Source organism: Capra hircus, chromosome 25 (assembly GCF_001704415.2).
Source record: "Capra hircus breed San Clemente chromosome 25, ASM170441v1, whole genome shotgun sequence".
In the NCBI taxonomy this organism is placed as follows: Eukaryota; Metazoa; Chordata; class Mammalia; order Artiodactyla; family Bovidae; genus Capra; species Capra hircus.
Window position 1 is genome coordinate 25,999,716 of NC_030832.1, and position 18,210 is coordinate 26,017,925.

Here is an 18,210-nt window from a genome sequence, read left to right on the forward strand (position 1 = left end):
ATTGCTGTGACTTTTCAAGGCTCTTTGGGAAAGCATTTCAGATGTGTTAGATGAAGGATAGACAAGGAAGCCCCAGATTCTTTTGCCACATTGTAGCTTTCTCAGAAGGGCTTCCCAGGTAGTTCAGTGGTAAATAATCTGCCTACCAATCCAAGTGCCCGCGGGTTCAATCCCTGGGTGGAGAAGATCCCCTGGAGGAGGGCATGGCACACAAAGACCCTGGTTTGGTAAAATAAGGTTCGGCCGAAAAGCCGGGAGCAGTGTGTCAAAGTGAAAACTACATTTCCCAAAGGGCAGCGCGGCACGTCACAGAGGATGACGGCGCACGCGTAGAGGGGTCCTCCGCGCTGCGACTAAGCTCATAAGAGGGAAAAAAGCTGTGTGGGTCTCGTCCTGCCGCGAATCTTCGAACGTAAAGGGCGTTGTCATCTGCAGACTCTGAAGAGCATTCGAGGGACCGCGCGCCTGCTCCCGCCGTCGCAGTTTCCAGCGCGACGTGCTTGTTCCACCCGTGGCTCTGTAGGTAGGTATGGATCGCGGTCTGGGACAACCCCCTTCCGCCGCACACCCTCGCCTGCAGGATGGCGGGAGCGGAGGGCCGGTGGTCTCCATGCCCCGGCCTCGCTGAGGCGGCTCTTGAGGGGCGGCGCGCATGCGCCTTGGCGGAGAAAGGCGGGGCGCCGGGAAGGAGGGCTGATGTAGACTGTCTGTACCGTCTGCGCGTGCGCCTGCCTGCCCTGCGCGGGTGGGAAGCCGCCACATGTGGAGCTTGGCGCAGTGGCCGGGGGAGGCGGGGTACCCAGGCCAGGTGCTAGAAGACAAAGGCAGAGGAAGGGTCCCGAACCTTGATAGCATTTGTTATTTGCTCACGATGTGCCCATCTTAACCGAATGACCTCATTCTTCATTCATATTTCTCTTGGCGCCTTGTTTCTCTGCCCTTGTTTGTAGCCAAAATTTCGGTCTGTACTCACTAGCACCTTTTCTCCTCCAAACCCACTCCAGTCGGGCCTGGGCCCCCACCCTTCCACTGAAATAGCGCCTTGTCAAAGCCACCAGTCATCCCTAGATCACCAAATTCAGTGTTTAGTTCTCAGACCTGTAGCAGTATTTGATGCAGTTGCAGGAGGAGAAGGGGATGACAGAGGATGAGATGGCTGGATGGCATCACTGACTCGATGGACGTGAATCTGAGTGAACTCCGGGAGTTGGTGATGGACAGGGAGGCCTGGCGTGCTGCGATTCATGGGGTCGCAAAGAGTCGGACACGACTGAGCTATTGAACTGAACTGAACTGATCTCTTTTTGCTATGGAATGTGCTGAAGTGTGACAAAACTTGAAAGGAAGAGCATAGATTTTATAGTTTGCAGGCTTGCAGTGGCAGCTCGACTACTTGTATTTCGTGAGTTACCTAGCATAACTTCATCCAACTGAGCTAAAGCTTCCCCAGCTGTGAAGAAGGTGGGCTTGTAGCCTTGATGTAGGCTTAAATGAGAGTCACCTATGTAAGCTTCAGTTCCAAAGCCTGGTAGGTATTGGGTTGGGGTGCAGGGTGGGATAGGTGGAAATCATCAGGTCTCCTTAATTTTAAAAAGGAAGCAAATTGAGGGACTTCCCTGGTGGTCCAGTGGTTAAGAATCTGCCTTGCAATGCAGGGAACTCAGTGTTTGATCCCTGGTCAGGGAACTATGAACCGACGTGGCGTGGGGCAATTAGGCCCAAGCACCACAACTACTGAGCCCATAGCCACAATCAGAGAGTCCATGGGTCCCACATGATGCAACGAAGATGCTGTGTGCTGCAGCTAAATGAATGAATAAATAAATATTTTCTAACAAAACTAATGTAGATTCTTACTGATGTGGCTAAATGGAGGGTATGGGATCTGAATGTAGTCTTGGATGCCTTGCTTCCCTTTGACTCATGACAAAGCTTTTATTGTCCTAAGTCCTATGTGATTATTTTTAGAGTGGTTTAAGTATAGACTATTTTCATTTGTATGAGAGGGTCAGAGAGCAGTTTTAGGCTGTATGTATAGCAGTTACTATGTGCTTTTCCTCACAGCCTTGGTCCCTATGAATTACCTCTTTTTTAGTCAAACTTCTTAGTTGCATGTAACAAAAAGGTAGCCCAAACTAGCCTAAGCAGAAAAGGAGTATCTGTTGACTCTAACTAGAGTCCCAGGTGTACCAGCTCCAGGTATGGCTCTATCCAGAAGCCTTGGTTATGTCGCCAGTATTTTCTGTATCTTTTCAGCTCTGCTTTCCTCCATGTTGATTTCTCCCTCAGGCAGGCAAAAATCTCCATCAGTTCCAGGCTTCTATGCTACTCTTTTAGCCAACAGAAAGAGGTCTTTTTTTTTTTTTTTTTTTTTTTTTTTTAGATCGCTTCAGCAAGAGATTTGAAATTGTTGTTGGCCAGATTTGGGTCACATATGGTGGCTCAGAGGTTAAAGCGTCTGCCTGCAATGTGGGAGACCTGGGTTCGATCCCTGGGTCAGGAAGATTCCCCTGGAGAAGGATATGGCAACCCACTCCAGTATTCTTGCCTGGAGAATCCCATGGATGGAGGAGCCTGGTGGGCTACAGTCCAGGGGGTCGCAAAGAGTCGGACACGACTGAGTGACTTCACTTTCATCTCTTCCAGAACCAGTTGTGCTGGACAGGAAGACTAATACTTCTGTGGACCCAGGTGGTGTACCCAGCCTTGGAGCCAAGATGAAGGATGGTTTCCCAAAGGGAAATTAGAGTACTGTTACAAGACCTAAATGTTTACTTAGGAAAAAGGAACAGGTTTCTTTAAAAAGATTCACATGTGACTGCTCTTAGCAGTTTTATTCATAATGGCCCAAAATAGACATAGACGCTATTCAGAGAAAACAGGTTAGATAAACTGGTTTGTTCATACAATTGATGCAACTCAGCTATAGAAAGGAACAAACTCCTAATACACACAGCAACACAGATGAGTCTCAAAACACATTAAGTAAAAGAAACCAGACACTAAAGTATACAGATGGCATGATTATATTTCTGTGAAGTTCTGGAAAAGGCATAACTGGTCTGTAGTAGAACATAGCAGAACAGTGGTTCCCCTTGTGGGTAGAAGTAGAAAGTCAGTGGAAAGAAGAGGGTTCTAGGACCCAAAGGTTTAGGGTTACTGGGCCTTGCCTCAAAATTCATAAGAATTCTGAAACCTTATGGGGATTACGCAACTACTCCTTGGTTTGAGACTAATGCTGAGATCAACTGGGACCCTTGAACTTGGATAACAGGCAGTTTGGGCTTAACATTCAGTTTCCTCCCAGCTGGGAGCTCCTTGGCCTTTTTGTTTAGCTGTGGTTCCAAGTCTGCGTTCCCACTTGTTTTGTACCAGCAAGTTTAGTGTTTTCAGAGTGGAGAGCTACAGGAACCTTTACTGAGAGTGTATTTTCTGGGGAAATTCAAGTTCACAGCTGACTGGATCTGGAGATAGCAGTGTGTGCATGCTCAGGCACAGAGTTGTGTCTGACTCTGCGACCCTAGGGACTGTTGCCCACCGCTCCTCTGGCCATGGCATTCTCCAGGCATTTGCCTGGAGCAGGTTGCCATTTCTTCCTCCAGGGGATCTTCCTGACCCAGGGATCAAACCACATCTCTCGTGCATCTCCTGCACTGGCAGGTGGATTCTTTACCACTGAGCCACCTGGGAAGCCCAGAGATAGCAGTAGTTTATTGTAAAATCATAAAATGAGATGCTTCTCCCAGGCAGGGTGCTACCTAGTGGGCAGAGCTCAAGCAGGGGAGGGCCCCTTAAATGATGGCGGCCGTGATCACTCCCCTATGCTTGGGATGTGTCAGCATTTTCTGTTGCTTGTGCCTTTGACTGCTTTGCTCAACTTAATAATACAGTCCCCTGTCTTTTCCTGGCACTGCCTTATCTACACTTCAGAATTACTTCACATCAAATAGAAAGAAGGTGAGATGAGAGCATTTAAAAAGTTACAAGTGAGGGTTTTTTTGGTGTGTGAGTGTATCCTGACAGTTGGTGTAGGGGCTTCCTCTGCCTTAAGACTGGCCTCTCGTCAAATCTGGGGCCCTCCTTTCCCGCTGCTGCCTTCTGGTTGCAGGATGAGGCCCTCCCTGGCTTGGTATTTGACCTTCTCCTCCAGACCAGGTGGGTCCACTTTTTCACTTGTTTGCTGACAGTTTCAACCGCAGTTTCGTGTGTCTGTTTCTGCATCTACTCATTGCAAAAGGTTTTATGAGACAGCACTTTTTTTTTTCTTGAATATACGTGGGATCTTTGTGGAGAAATACCCAAGAAACAACAGTGTTTGCTTCAAGGAGCGGGCAATTTCCTGACACTGCTTATCAGTGGGGTTATTGATGAAAGGGGCTTGTTGACAGCAGAGATGACTGTTCTTGCCTGTGGAGCTTTCTAGGCTGGGTGGAGAAGAAAAGATCTACCTACATTTACTGGCTGAAAAGCTGTTATAGATCTAGGTGAAAGTGTTAGTCACTCAGTCGTGCCCAGCTCTTTGCGACCCTGTGGAATGTAGCCCTCCAGGCTGCTCTGTCCCTGGAATTCTCCAGGCAAGGATACTGGAGTGGGTTGCCATGCTCTCCTCCAGGGGATCCTCTCAACCCAGGGACTGAACCCAGGTCTCCTGCATTGCAGGCAGATTCTTTATCTTCTGAGCCACTAGGGAAGCCTGTAGGTCTAGATAGGTTCCAGGAAAAGTCAAATAAGAGTAAGTTAGGCTTCTTTAGGGTTAGTCACACAAAGCCAGTCTTGAGCTGGTTGTTGAGGAAAATGAACCCTGACAAAGAAGGAAAGGGTAGGTCTTCCCTGGTGGCTCAGTGGTAAAGAATCCGCCTGCCAGTACAGGAGACACAGGAAACATGGGTTCGATCTCTGATCCAGGAAGATCCCACATGCTGCAGAGCAACTAAGCCCGTTTGCCAGAACTACTGAGCCTGTGCTCTAGACCCCAGGAACTGCAATTACTGAAGCCCATGCGCCCTAGATCCCGTGCTCCACAAGGAGAGAGTAGCCCCTGCTCGCCACAGCTAGAGAAGAGGCCACACAGCAGAGAACACCTAGCACAGCCAAAAATAGGTAAAATGAAAAAGAGAGAAAGAATGTGCCTTTCAGGCTCTTTGGAGGGCAGGGTGGGATGGGACAGGACATCTGTGTTTGTGAGTCTATAGATAAGACACACTGGGAGGAATGTCAGCAGATGATGACACTAGGTAGGCCTCAGGGCGGGACCCATCCTTCACCCTCCTGTCCCTTCACATGCAACCCTGTTCTCTTATCCTGGGACTTGTTCTCGGTGTGCTCCTGCCCCTCAGCCAACATGCTTCCATTTCCTCCACCTGTAATCCCTTTGTCTACTTGCCTCCCTCAAGCCTCCACCGCTGTCTCTGGGTCACAGCCCTGCTAGCTGGGAATTGCTGTCTTCATTGCTACCACACCCCTCCTGCCTGGTCCCTCCCATTGACAGTGTTTCCCTCTCTCCCAAGGTCATCAGTAACACCCTATTCAGTTCTGGAGACAGTCCTTTTCTGTGGCATGTGGTATTATCCATCACCCTCTTTAACTGTGAGGGAGATTAAGATTTGGAGATATCATTGCACAGACAGGGCTGGGGGAGGAGTTACCTAGGAGTGAGAGGGGACAGCAGCCCGGCTTGAGCCCTGAGGAGCGCCAGCGTTTATGACTCTCTTGATTTATGTATTTGGCTCTGCTGGATCTTTGTTGCTGGGCGGACTTCTTTGTTGCAGTGAGCGGAGGCTGCTCCGTGGTTGAGGTGTGTGGGCTTCTGTCTTTGCAGAGCCCAGGCTCTAGGACACGCGGGCTTCAGCATGAGTGGCATGTGGCTCAGCAGCTGTGGCTTACAGGCTTAGTTGCTTAGTTGTGGCACCATGGCCTGTGGAATCTTCCCAGATCAGGGATTGAACCTGTCTCCTGCGTTGGCAGGCAGATTCTTTATCCCTGAGCCACCAGGGGAGCCCAGCTCCAGCATTTAGAGAATGTTCAGGAGGGAGATCAGCCCAGGAGACCAAGGAGGAGCTGAGATGAGGTGTAGGCAGCCCACACAGCAGGGAGGCCCTGAAGCCAGAGGTGGAGGAGGGAAGGGACACCTGTGCCTGCATGCTGACATGTCAGGTTGGATAAAGCAGGAAAGGATCCAATGCTCTGACCTGTAGGAAGTGATTCACTTTTCTCGAGAACATTTTCGCTGGACTGGTGAGGATGAAGCTAGCTGAAAGTGGGTTGGAAAGGGAAATAGGGGTGAAGAAGTAGAGAGGCACATGCTTGGACAACTTTAATTTTGAAGTGGAACCAGGGATGGGTGGGTCCATGAGGTGACCATGCAGTTCAGAAGCTCTTATTTTTAAGATGGGTCCCTGCCCCAAAGTGTGCTTGTTTGCTTGTAAAGCATAGGAAAAACATGTCAAGTGGTGCAAGAGGAGATGGGGTTCAGAGCACAGATGAAGGAGGATTTAGTCTTCAGTAAGGAAAAGGTCAGTCTTCTCTCTTGAGGGGAAGGTGGAATGGAGCTTTGCTGCACGAGGTCATGGTTTTGATGGTGGGATTGTTTCCAGAGACCTCATGATCTCTGGCTTGTCATCTGAGCAAAGTAGGAACCTTGGACATCAGTAAAGGGGACCCAAAGTCAGGTATGAGGGCAGGAGCAAAGGTAGTGAGGAGAGAAGAGGTTTGAAGTGTCCAAATTATCGGAGAAGGTAACTGATTTTTCTAGTAGCAGAATGGGAGTGCTTGCTGTCAACATTTGTATAAAGTAAAACCCACCTGTCCATTTGGGGGGCTTCCCTCTCTTTTAATATGCACAGCGTAGGCATGTAGAAGGCAGGTGGTTCCAACCAGGATTCTGCTTTGTGTGGCAGGAGAGAGCAACATTTTTCCATGCTGATCTGGTCTTTCCCAGGATCTTCCCATGGGACTCATCCTTGGTCCACACCCTCACCTTGGTTGTGGTTCAGTGGGGGCTCTTTCCCCCTTTTTCTTTGCTTAGCAGATCATCCGTAGCCTCATCAATGACCTTTATGCTATTCATCCTCAAATTTATCCATTTTGAATCTCTTAAACTCTAGATCCCTGATTTCATGTGGTTCTAATTAGTGCAACTAGACTTTTTTTTCTTAAGGGACATGTTATTCTTTGTATTAAAATGCATTATATAAGGCCTGCAGTGGTAAAAATAGCACTGCACATGTGAGAAAAAAGGTGTGTGGCAGCTAAGTTGGACTTCATAAAAATTGAGGACATGTGCTTTAAAGGACACAATTCAGTAATCACTTTTATAAAACCAATAAAAATGGGCAAAGGGCAGTTCTCCCAAGAAGATACAAAAATGGCATTTAAACACATGAAAAGATGTTCAACATCATTAGCCATCAAGGAAATGCAAAGCAAAACCACTGGTTAGCATTTCATACCCACTCAGATGGCTATAACAAAAAGGCAGATAATATCACATGTTGATGCAGATACCAGAGATAGCAGAACCCGCCTATGTTGCTGATGGAGATATAAATGGCACATCCACATTGGAAACAGTCCAGCAGTTCTCAAAAGCTTCAATATAGAGTTACTATATGACCCAGCAGTTGCACTCCTTGGTACATGCCCAGAAAATGAAAACATGTCCGCAAGTATTTATAGCAGCGTTGTTCATAATGGCCAAGAAGTGAACACAGCCCAAAATGTCCATCGGTTGATGAGCTGATATACAAAATGTAGTATATGCAAACGTGGAATATTATTGAGCAATAAAAGAAAATAAAGTGCAGAATAGGTCAATATCTAGAGACAGAAGGTAAATTAGTGTTTGCTGAAGGCTGGCAGAGATGGAGATGGACATGTATTTAGAATGTATAATTCAGTCAGTTCAGTCGCTCAGTCATGTCCAACTCTTTGTGACCCCATGGACTGCAGCACACCCGGCTTCCCTGTCTATCACCAACTCCTGGAGCTTGCTCAAACTCATGTCCATTGAGTCGGTGATGCCATCCAACCTCTCATCCTCTGTCTTCCTCCTCTTCTCCTCCTGCCTTCAGTCTTTCCCAGAATCATGGTCTTTTCAAATGAGTCAGTTCTTCACATCAGGTGGCCAAAGTATTGGAGTTTCAGCTTCAACATCAGTCCTTTCAATGAATATTCAGGACTGATTTCCTTTAGGATGGACTGGTTGGATCTCCTTGCTGTCCAAGGGACTCTCAAGAGTCTTCTCCAACACTGCAGTTCAAAAGTTTCAATTCTTCAGCGCTCAGCTTTCTTTATGGTCCAACTCTCACATCCATACATGGCTACTGGAAAAACTATGGCTTTGACTAGACAGACCTTTGCCGGTAATGTAATGTCTTTGCTTTTTAATATGCGGTCTAGGTTTGTCATAGCTTTTCTTCCAAGGAGCAAGCATCTTTTAATTTCATGGCTGCAGTCACTACCTGCAGTGATTTTGAAGCCCAAGAAAATACAATTCAGTGGGTTTTAGTATATTCAGAGTTGTGCGGTCATCACCACAATCAATTGTATAACATTTTGATCACCTGGCCAAAAAACCTTATACTCGTTAACAGTCACTCCCCTTCCTTTTTCAACTATCTCCACCCACCCCCTGCCCTGGCCAACTTTCTGTGAACTTGCCTGTTCTGGCTATTTCGTATAAAGGGAATCATATAATATGAGGTTTATTGTGTCTGGCTTCTTTCACTTAGCACAATGTTTTCAAGGTTTGTCCGTGTTGTCACGTGTATCACTGCTTCATCCCTTATTATTGTAATCATATAGTCTGTTGTATGAATAATACCACATTTTACTTAACCCAGACCCACTCATACAGTTTCTCCACGTCCTCAGCAGCGCTTGTTATTACGTCTCGTTTTCATTACAGCCATCCTAGTGAGTGTGAACTGGTATCTCCTGTGGTTTTGATTTTAATTTCTGGATGGCTAATGATACTGAGTGTTTTTTCAGGTGCTTGTTGGCCATTTGTATATCTTAGGAGAATTGTCTAATCAGATCATTTTTGTATATGGTCTGAGGTAAGGACCCACATTCACCCTTTTACACGTGGACATCCAATTGTCCTTGCACCATTTATCAAAAAAGACTATTGTTTCCCCGTTAAATTGTCTTGGCAACTTTGTGGAAAATCAGTTGACCATGGATATAGGTTTATTGGTGGTTTCTTGATTTTGTCCCATTGATCTTATGTCTACCTTTATGCCAGTACCATACCATCTTGATTACTATAACTTTGTAATATGTTTTATAATTCAAGATTATTTTGGTTATTCTGGATCCCTTGGATTTTCATGTAAATTTTCAGATGAGCTTGTTAATTTCTGCAAGGAAGCCAGCTAGGATTTTGATAGGGCTTTTGTTGAAACTATAGATCAATTTGGGGAGTAATGCTGTTTTAATAATATTAAGTCTTCTGATCTATGAATATGGGTGCCTGTTTATGTAGATCATCTTATTTTTTTTAAACAGTGTTTTCTAGTTTTCAGAGTAAAAATTCTGTACTTTTCTTATTAAATTTATTCCTAAGTATTTTATTCCTTTTGATGCTATTATAAATGAAATTTTTTCTTAATTCATTTTTCGATTGTTCATTGCAACTGAATAGAAATGCAATTGATTTTTGTCTTAGCAATCTTCTCTCCTCTATCCTTTGTTAGTTCTTATAGTTGTTTAGTGAGTTTCTCAGATTTTCTTTAACTTTTTATATTGTATTGGAGTATAGCTGATTAACAGTGTTGTAATAGTTTCAAGTGAACAGCAAAGGGACTCAGCCATACATAAACATGTATCCAGGGTTTTCTGTGTACAAGGCCATGTCTTCTTCAGGTGGAGATAGTTTTACTTTTTTCTTTCCAATCTTGGTCCTTTTATTTCATTATATTGCCCTAACTAGAACCTCCAGAACAGTGTTGACTTGTTGCTGATCTTAGAGGGGAAAGTTTTAAGTCTTTCACCAGTAAGTACGATGTTATCTTGATGAAGTTGAGGCAGTTCTCCTGTATTCCTGGTTTTTATATTACTTTTTAAATAAACAAAAGCAGAAATTTTAAGATATGAATATTTACATACAAGGAATTCAGTTTACTACTAGGAGGGGTGGGGGAGATTCAGTGTGAAGCTGATCTTTGTGGATATGGAGATGTATTAATTGAACCACCTTTCCCAGAAGGTAGGGGGATCATGTAAAATTTCAACATCCTAAAAAATTTTCCTTTTTTCTTCCCATCTCCTTTTCTCTTTAAGCATGTGTCCATTTTTACCTAGTTACAAAAGCTTACTTAAAAAATTTTTTTTATTGAGGTATAGTTGATTTACAGTGTTGTGTTGATTACTGCTGTACAACAAAGTGATTCAGTGTTATTTATATTTATATTTATATATATATATATATATATGAAAGTGAAAGTGAAGTCACTCAGTCTAGACCCCATGGACTATATCCTACCAGGCTCCTCTGTCCATGGAATCTTCCAGGCAAGAGTACTGGAGTGAGTTGCCATTTCCTACTCCAGGGGATCTTCCCGACGTAGGGATTGAATCCGGGTCTCCCGCGCTAAAGCGTCTGGAGACGCTTTACCCTCTGAGCCACCAGGGAAGCCATATATATATATATATATATATATACACACACACATTATTTTTTCCTTAATTTTTAAAATCATTTTTTAATTTATTTTTACTTTCCGGCTGTACCATACAACTTGTGGGATTTTGTAGTTCCCCTGACCAGGGATTGAATTAAGGCTCTCAGCAGTGAGAGTGCAGAGTCCCAACCACTGGACCACTAGGGAATTCCTGAAATTCTTTTTTAAAATATTCTTTTCCATTATGGTTTATCATAGGATATTGAATATAGCTCTCTGTGCTATACAGGATGACCTTGTTATTCATCCATTCTGTGTATAAAAACTTATATCCCCTAACCTCAACTGCCCACTCCATCTCTTCTCCAGTCCTCTTCCCCTTGGCAACTACCAGTCTGTTCTTTGTGTCCATGATTCTGTTTCTGTTTCATAGATAGATTTCATTTGAATCATGTTTTAAATTCCATATATAAGTGATATCATATGGTATTTTTCTTTCTCTTTCTGACTGATTTCGCTTAGTATGATAGTCTTCAGTTACATCCATGTTGCTGCAAATGGTATTATTTCATTCTTTTTTATGGCTGAGTAGTATTCCATTGCATACATGCCCCACATCATCTTTATCCATTCGTCTGTTGATGGACATTTAGGTTGTATCTTGGCAAAACAGTAGCTTGCTTTTAAAATCACCTATTATTGTCTTTTATCCTGCTTGTCTACTGTTGCATTTTATTTTCATCAGAATACGTTTATCTTACCTTAAGTTAGAAAGTTTTAGTAGTTAATTTCTCTTCCCTCTACAGTAAAAAAAAAAAAAAAGGTAACAGTGCTTTATGACTTGGAATGTGTCTTCATATAAGACCTTATTTGAGTCATTTTACAGATTTGAAAAAAGGGCAAAGTGAAAGTCTCTCAGTCGTGTCCGATTCTTTGCAACCCCATGTATTATACAGTCCATGGAATTCTCCACGTCAGAATACTGGAGTGGGTAGCCTTTCTCTTCTCCAGGGGATCTTGCCAATCCAGGGATCAAACCCAGGTCTCCGGCATTGCAGGCGGATTCTTTACCAGTTAAGCCACAAGGGAAGCCCAAGAATACTGGAGTGGGTAGCCTATCCCTTCTCCAGCGGATCTTCCTGACCCAGGAATTGAACCAGGGTCTCCTGCATTGCAGGTGGATTCTTTACCAACTGAGCTATCAGGGAAGCAAAGTTTAAAAAAAAAAAAAAGGCGGGAGGAGGGTAAACCAGAATGCTGGAATCCAAGAGCTGCTTTTGGAAGATACTTACTAAGTACTCCTGACTTGTTTGAACATACTGAATCCAAGTATCATTGGACTGGGGAAGAATTCCAGGACCACTTACCACTGTATTAGTTTCCTAGGGCTGCTATAAACAAATGACCATAAACTAGATGACTACAAACAAAAGAAATGTATTCTTTCACTGATCTGAAGGCTAGAATTCCAAACTCAAGCAGTTCTGTTAGTTGCAGAATCAAGGGTAGGGTCCTTCTTGGGCGCTCAGAAGGAAAATATGTTCCATATCTCTCTCCCAGTTTCTAGTGGTTGCCAGCAATCGTTGGCACTCCTTAGCTTGCAGCTGCCTACCTCCAGTCTCTGCCTCTGTCAGATGGCTGTCTTCCCTCTGTATATGTCTGTCTCTCCACCTGGCATTCTCTCTGTGTATCTCTTGTTTCTTCTCTTACATGGACACAAGACATATTGGACTATGTGTGTGTGTGTACACAGTCGTGTCTGACTCTTTGCGACCCCATAGACTGTAGCCCACCAGGCTTCTCTGTCCATGGAATTTTCCAGGCAAGGAAATTGAGCATGTTTCCATTTCCTACTCCAGGGGATCTTCCCGACACGGGTCCTGAACCCACGTCTCTTATGTCTCCTGCCTTGGCAGGCAGCTTTACCTGTGTGTCTTTGCCACTGTGTCACCTGGGAAGCTGCATGAACCACCAGGGAAGCCCTTGTGCTGGACTAAGGCCCACCCTTTTCCAGTATGATCTCATCTTAACACACATCTTAATTACATCTGCAAGGATGCTATTTCTATATGAGGTCACATTCACAAGTACCAGAGGTTAGGACTGCAGCGTCCTAACCAGAAGAATGGTTAAACCACAACAGCCACTGATAAGTTCTCTTTTCCTCCCCTCCTCGTAGGCGCCTCTGTATACCATGGCCCTCGTGTCTGCTGATTCCCGAATTGCAGAACTGCTCACGGAGCTCCATCAGCTGATCAAACAAACCCAGGTAAAAAGCCACAGCCCTCCGCTCCTAGAGGGGCTCATGGGCTGTGATACTGAACTGTGGAGGGGGCAGGGGCGGTTGTGTTCAAACAGATTGGACACGCCAGAACCACAATGATGTCATGAAGGTGAGAGGAGGAGCAGGTAGGGTATGACCTGCCGTGCCTATTGGATTTTCTGTCACGTGCAGGATTTCATGGTTCTTTTTGGTTAGTAACAGCAATATTGCGATACTGAGCTGTATTCACATACGGTTCACCCACTTAAGGTGTACAGTTCAATTTGAAGCCAATATTCAAAGTGTTGTGCAACCATCACTGTCATCAATTTCAGAACATTTTCAAAAAAGCCCCAGTAGCAGTCACTTTCCGTATGCCTCCACCTCCTTGTTCCAGGTAAACAGAGACACTCTTATCAGGCAAAATATTCCAGGTATGTTTAGAGGTTATTTCCCAAGAGCTGGTCAAGGGCCAACCCTGTTTTGAAACGCCTAGCCTTCGAAAACCCTAGCCTGCTGAATTAATCCTTAACTGCATACCCACCTCCCTTAGCCCTTGGCCTAGGCTCTGTTACAGCAAAGTAATCATTTGAACATTTACATTTAGTATAGCATTTATAGACAAGGGCATGACAACCCACTCCAGTATTCTTTCCAGGAGAATCGCCATGGACAGAGGAGCCTGGCAGGCTACAGTCCATAGGGTCACACAGAGTTGGACACAACCGAAGCGACTTTGCATGAATGCATAGCATTTATATAGCAGATACAGGTATACCTGATAGAGTAGTATCAGGATGAATATGCCTGACATTTGCAGGAATCTTTGTAGGGTCGAGATAGACTTAAAGAAACAACTAAATCTGTTCTATAGAACCATTACGTGCGCTTTCATATTTTTGTGCTAACTTGATTACCCAATTTCCTCTTTCATCTTCCACTCTCTGTACCTTATGAGAGATTTATGTGAAACTGTTTAGCATTAAAATTAGCTGATGAGTCAAATCCAGTTCCTCCTCAGGCTAGTCCTTTTTTATCAGTATTTCATTCTCAAAAGACTTTGACTCAATCTCTTAATACATTTGGTCATCACTATCAGTATTAACTTATGATTTACTTAACAAAACATAGTTAAATCTTACTGACAGTACCAGTGTGTTATAATATAATGAAGTGTGATCATAGTAAAATTGGTTTCATCATAGAACAGTAAGAATTACAGAGCAGTTTCTTTTACCTTTGCAACAGAATTGGCCCTGCCCATTTACCAGATTTATGATCAGGCTTTAGTACAGTTGGCCATGATTCAGTGATTTCTGAATTAGTGGGCTGTTTCAATTATGTGATCTAACTGCATTCACTCTTAACTCCATTTTGCCAGATGGCTACCCCCTCAGGTTTTTAGAAATTCTGACATAAAGGTTAAAAGGTAAAATTACAGTTTCTTTCTTAGGAATCATCCTAGCTCCCAGCATCTTCACTTGCAGCCTTGGTCCTAGGATCACTGATGTGGGGAAGAATTGTACCAGCTTCCTTCCCTACCCCTGCTTCCCCAGATGAATTGATCATAGATACATGTGTTAATTTCTAGACTCTCAATTCTGTTCCATTGATTAATATGGCAGTGTCACACCATTCGACTACTGCAGCTTTGTAGAAAGTTCTGAAATTGAGAAATGTGGGTTCTCCCATGTTATTTTTGTTTTTCTTTTTCGAGATTGTTTTGGCTGTTCTGGGTCAGATGAATTTCCATGTGAATTTGAGGATGAGCTTTTCAGTTTCTGCAGAGAAGCCAGCTGGAATTTCGATGGAGGTTGCGTTGAATCTGTGGATCACTTTGTCTTTTTTGATAAAGGAGTGTCATTAAATGTATAATTTGCAATTGAACTTTAATGCTTTTTGTACTGCTTTTGCATTAGGTGGGGGAAAAAATCCTGTTGCACTTAGGGATTTGGAAGTTGGATTTACAAAATTAGGGCCCTATTTATGGGGCCTCTGGCCAGGGCTGTAGGGTACTTAGCACAGCAGCATGAAGGGCCCCATCATGTCCTGTCAACCTCGTCCTTGCAGGAAGAGCGTTCGAGGAGTGAACACAACTTAGTAAACATCCAGAAGACCCACGAGCGGATGCAGACCGAGAACAAGAGTGAGTAGCTGGGCTCAGGAGAGAAAGGTGAGGAGGGGGTGGGTGCGAGCTGAGACTGGCTGGCCTCATTTTCGAAAGCGACGTCTGCGTGTGTCTGCCTGATCCGAAATGAACTGCTGCCTAGACCTGAAGGGCAGTTTCCACTCGGGCCAGGTGACCCAGGGTGACCCAGGAGATGGATGACAGACTCCCATGCGTCTGTCTCCCTGTGCTTACTCTGCAGTCTCTCCCTATTACCGGACGAAGCTGCGTGGCCTCTACACAACTGCCAAAGCTGACGCGGAGGCTGAGTGCAAGTGAGTGCTGTCCCTCTGCCGGTGCCTGCCTCCTCACCCAGGTGCTGGGCTGTAGGAGCCCATGGCCCCAGCCTGCCCACCCCCCCTTCAGGGGCAAGCAGATCCTGACTCCCAGCCTCTCCTGTAGGGCCCAGCTTCTCTAGAGCCCACTCTCGTCCCTCTTCCCCGGCCCCACTGTTGTATAAATGGCAGAAGGGTATATATCAAATCGCAGCGCTGCCTTTTCCCTACCACTTAACCTTGGGCGGTCTCTTGAGCTGAGACTCAGTTACTCCCCCATTAAAATAGGGATAATAACTCCCTATAGAATTGTCAACATAAAATGTGGTAATGCATATGAAGTCACTAATATCTGTGTTTTTCAAACCGTTTTGACCATAACCCATGGTGATGCCTGGTGCTGGGCAGTCTCCACAGAGACACACAAGGATGGTGAGGGGTCTGCCTTCAGGGGCAAGCCATCCAGAAAGGACAGATGCCCTAAAAAAGTTACAGGACAGTGTAGTTGGTGGGCTGGCAGAGAATCTGGGACCCTCTCAGGGAGGAAGAGAAACTTGAGCTAAGGATGGGTAGGCAGACAAGATGGAGTGTGCCAGGGCCGTGGAGGAGCACGTGCAGGGCACGGGTATTTGGGGAGTGAGAACTAGCCCTGTGTGGCTGGGAGAGGGGAGGGCCTTCAATACTCGGACTTTATCTTGGAGGCAATAGGAAGCCAAAGATGGTACAAGAGCAGGAGAGAAATGCCCGGCTGCCACACAGAGAACAGACTGGGTGAGATTCAAGCCTAGCTTGAAGACCAGGCATAAGATATGATGGAGTTGAGCTGAGGCAATGTCAGTGGGGCTGGAAAAACAAGAGGCAGGTTCTGAGATCAAATTGGGGACCAGATGGGAGAGGAGAAGCTTTCCAAGGCTTTTAGCTTAGACAAAGGGGTCTGATGGGGAGCAGAAACAAAAAAGGGTGGGGCTGACTGGCAGGGAGGGGACACGGTGAATTCTGGTCGGAGGTGTTGCTTTCTTGGCTTTCCAGCCTGCCCTTGCCCACACCCATCTTCTCCTGATTAGAAGGTTCACCGTGGGGCCCTTTCCCACTAGAGGGCCTGGAGTTTGGCTTGTATAGGTCAGAGTGACTCACATTCATTTGAAAGTAAAAGGCAGACGTTCCCTTTTCAGATCGACTGCCGGCAGAGTGAGGCAGAGTAAGGTGACAGCTTCTGCAGGCAGATGGTGTGGGCTCTTCTCTGGCCTCGACTTTCCAGAGTTTAACACTTAAAGCTTGTTTCAGAAGTACAGGTCCCTGGCAGTTGTGCTGCCATTTGACTCTTTCAGACTCTCAGAACTTCTCACGTTCAATCACTAAATATTAAGTAAGGAGTCCTCTCCTCCAGATACCACGCTGGGAACAGAAGAGCAAGTGAGGCAGATAAGACACGGGCCGTGCCCACAGGAGCTCTGCATCTGGGTGGGGAAAACATGGTGGTCTTCGTACCCACGTGGCCCTTACCCGGGTGCTGTGGTGCCTGTCAGCTCTTCTTCCTGATATTTGTGGTAAACCTCTCGTGAAACTGCAGAGGCCCCAGGAGCACATGCTGCTTCATCACCTACTCTGCTCTTCCTTCATCTGAGCCTTCAGCTCTTCCCAGCAGTTTTCCTCCTGCTTTTGCAGAAAACACAAAACCCTCTGTCTTCATTTAACAATCGTCTCTTTTGGCAGGAGTCAAAGGAGACGGATCAAAGATGTCACTTTCCATGTGCCAGTGGAGACGGGTAGCCATTCCAGGGGGGACAAGATATTTTCTTTTCCTGTTTTCAAAATGTATTTTTAAAATCTTTTTGTTTTGTATTGGAGTGTAGCCAGTTGACAGTGTTGAGATTCTTTCAAGTGCATAGCAGTAACTCAGCCATATATATACATGTATCCATTCTCCCCCAAACACCCAGACTGGTGGGAACAAGATATTTTCTGATACTGATTCAGAAGGCATTTCTCCCGATGCAGCTTCAGAAGGGCAGAGTGTCAGGGATGGTGTCCTCTATGACTCTTTGGCCACAGACACTAGCAGCCTCGCTCAGAGTTCCATTGAAGGAAGGTAGTTTGATGAGTAGTTATTCCAGTGCAGGCAGAGGTCCAGTTTAACTTTGTGAGGAGCTGGGTGGTCACAGCCTTAAACGTTAGGTGCCTGGAGCAAAGAATGAATGCCTTAGCGCATGGACTGTCTGAGCCAGGCGCCGAGGTCTGGTCAGCAGGCTGCTTATGTGTGGGCACCTGAGGCGTGGACACCCTCCTGTGGTGCTGACGGTGGGGGAAGGGTTCTCATCTCTGTTGAGGTCCTTTAATGGATCGGAACCTGGTGGTCCGGAGTTGACAATAAGAAAGTAAAAGAGAGAGAGAAAGAGGCTGATGTTCCTTGGTTTACACAGAAAACCAATAAAGCCCTTGACACGGGGCTTGCACTGCTTCACGTAGGCACAGGACACCCTCTCACGAGGGTCTTGCAAGACCGGGCAAGGAAGTGAGCTCAGCAGGCTTCTGCGCTCCAAAGAATTAGCCTGAGAAAGAGAGAGAAACAGGAAGAAAGACACGGGGACCCAAGCTCTGATGGAACAAGGGTGTTTATTCAACATAGTGTGGGTATATATACTGTCTTACAAGGTAGCTTTGTTCAGCAAAGATAAAGATCAAAAGTCCAGACTTACAAATTATCAAGGAAACATAAGGCAATCCATATCAAAGAGAGAGGGTTGTAAATAATGACTTTTCCCAAATGGTTCATAAAAAGGAAGAGGGTCGTAATAGTTCCACCGTATGGAAAAACTAACGAAGGAAATGCATGCATTCCTCAGCCCTGAGAGTGGTTTGGAACAGAAGAGTCACGACAGATCC

At 45.4% G+C, this 18,210-nt stretch overlaps 1 protein-coding gene across 2 annotated transcripts in view; it reads left to right on the forward strand.

Annotated features, from left to right (window-relative positions):
- SGF29 (SAGA complex associated factor 29) overlaps positions 338-18,210 on the forward strand; it is a 32,383-nt gene continuing 14,510 nt past the window's right edge. The window contains exons 1-5 of one of the 2 annotated variants that reach the window (XM_018040165.1): positions 343-523; positions 2,647-2,691; positions 12,802-12,891; positions 14,956-15,031; positions 15,255-15,327. In XM_018040165.1, the coding sequence (XP_017895654.1) occupies positions 12,817-12,891; positions 14,956-15,031; positions 15,255-15,327 (224 nt within the window). In that variant the 5' untranslated portion in view covers positions 343-523; positions 2,647-2,691; positions 12,802-12,816. Of the gene's footprint in view, positions 524-2,646; positions 2,692-12,801; positions 12,892-14,955; positions 15,032-15,254; positions 15,328-18,210 lie in introns of both variants that reach the window. The other variant, XM_018040164.1, reaches the window with a different exon arrangement.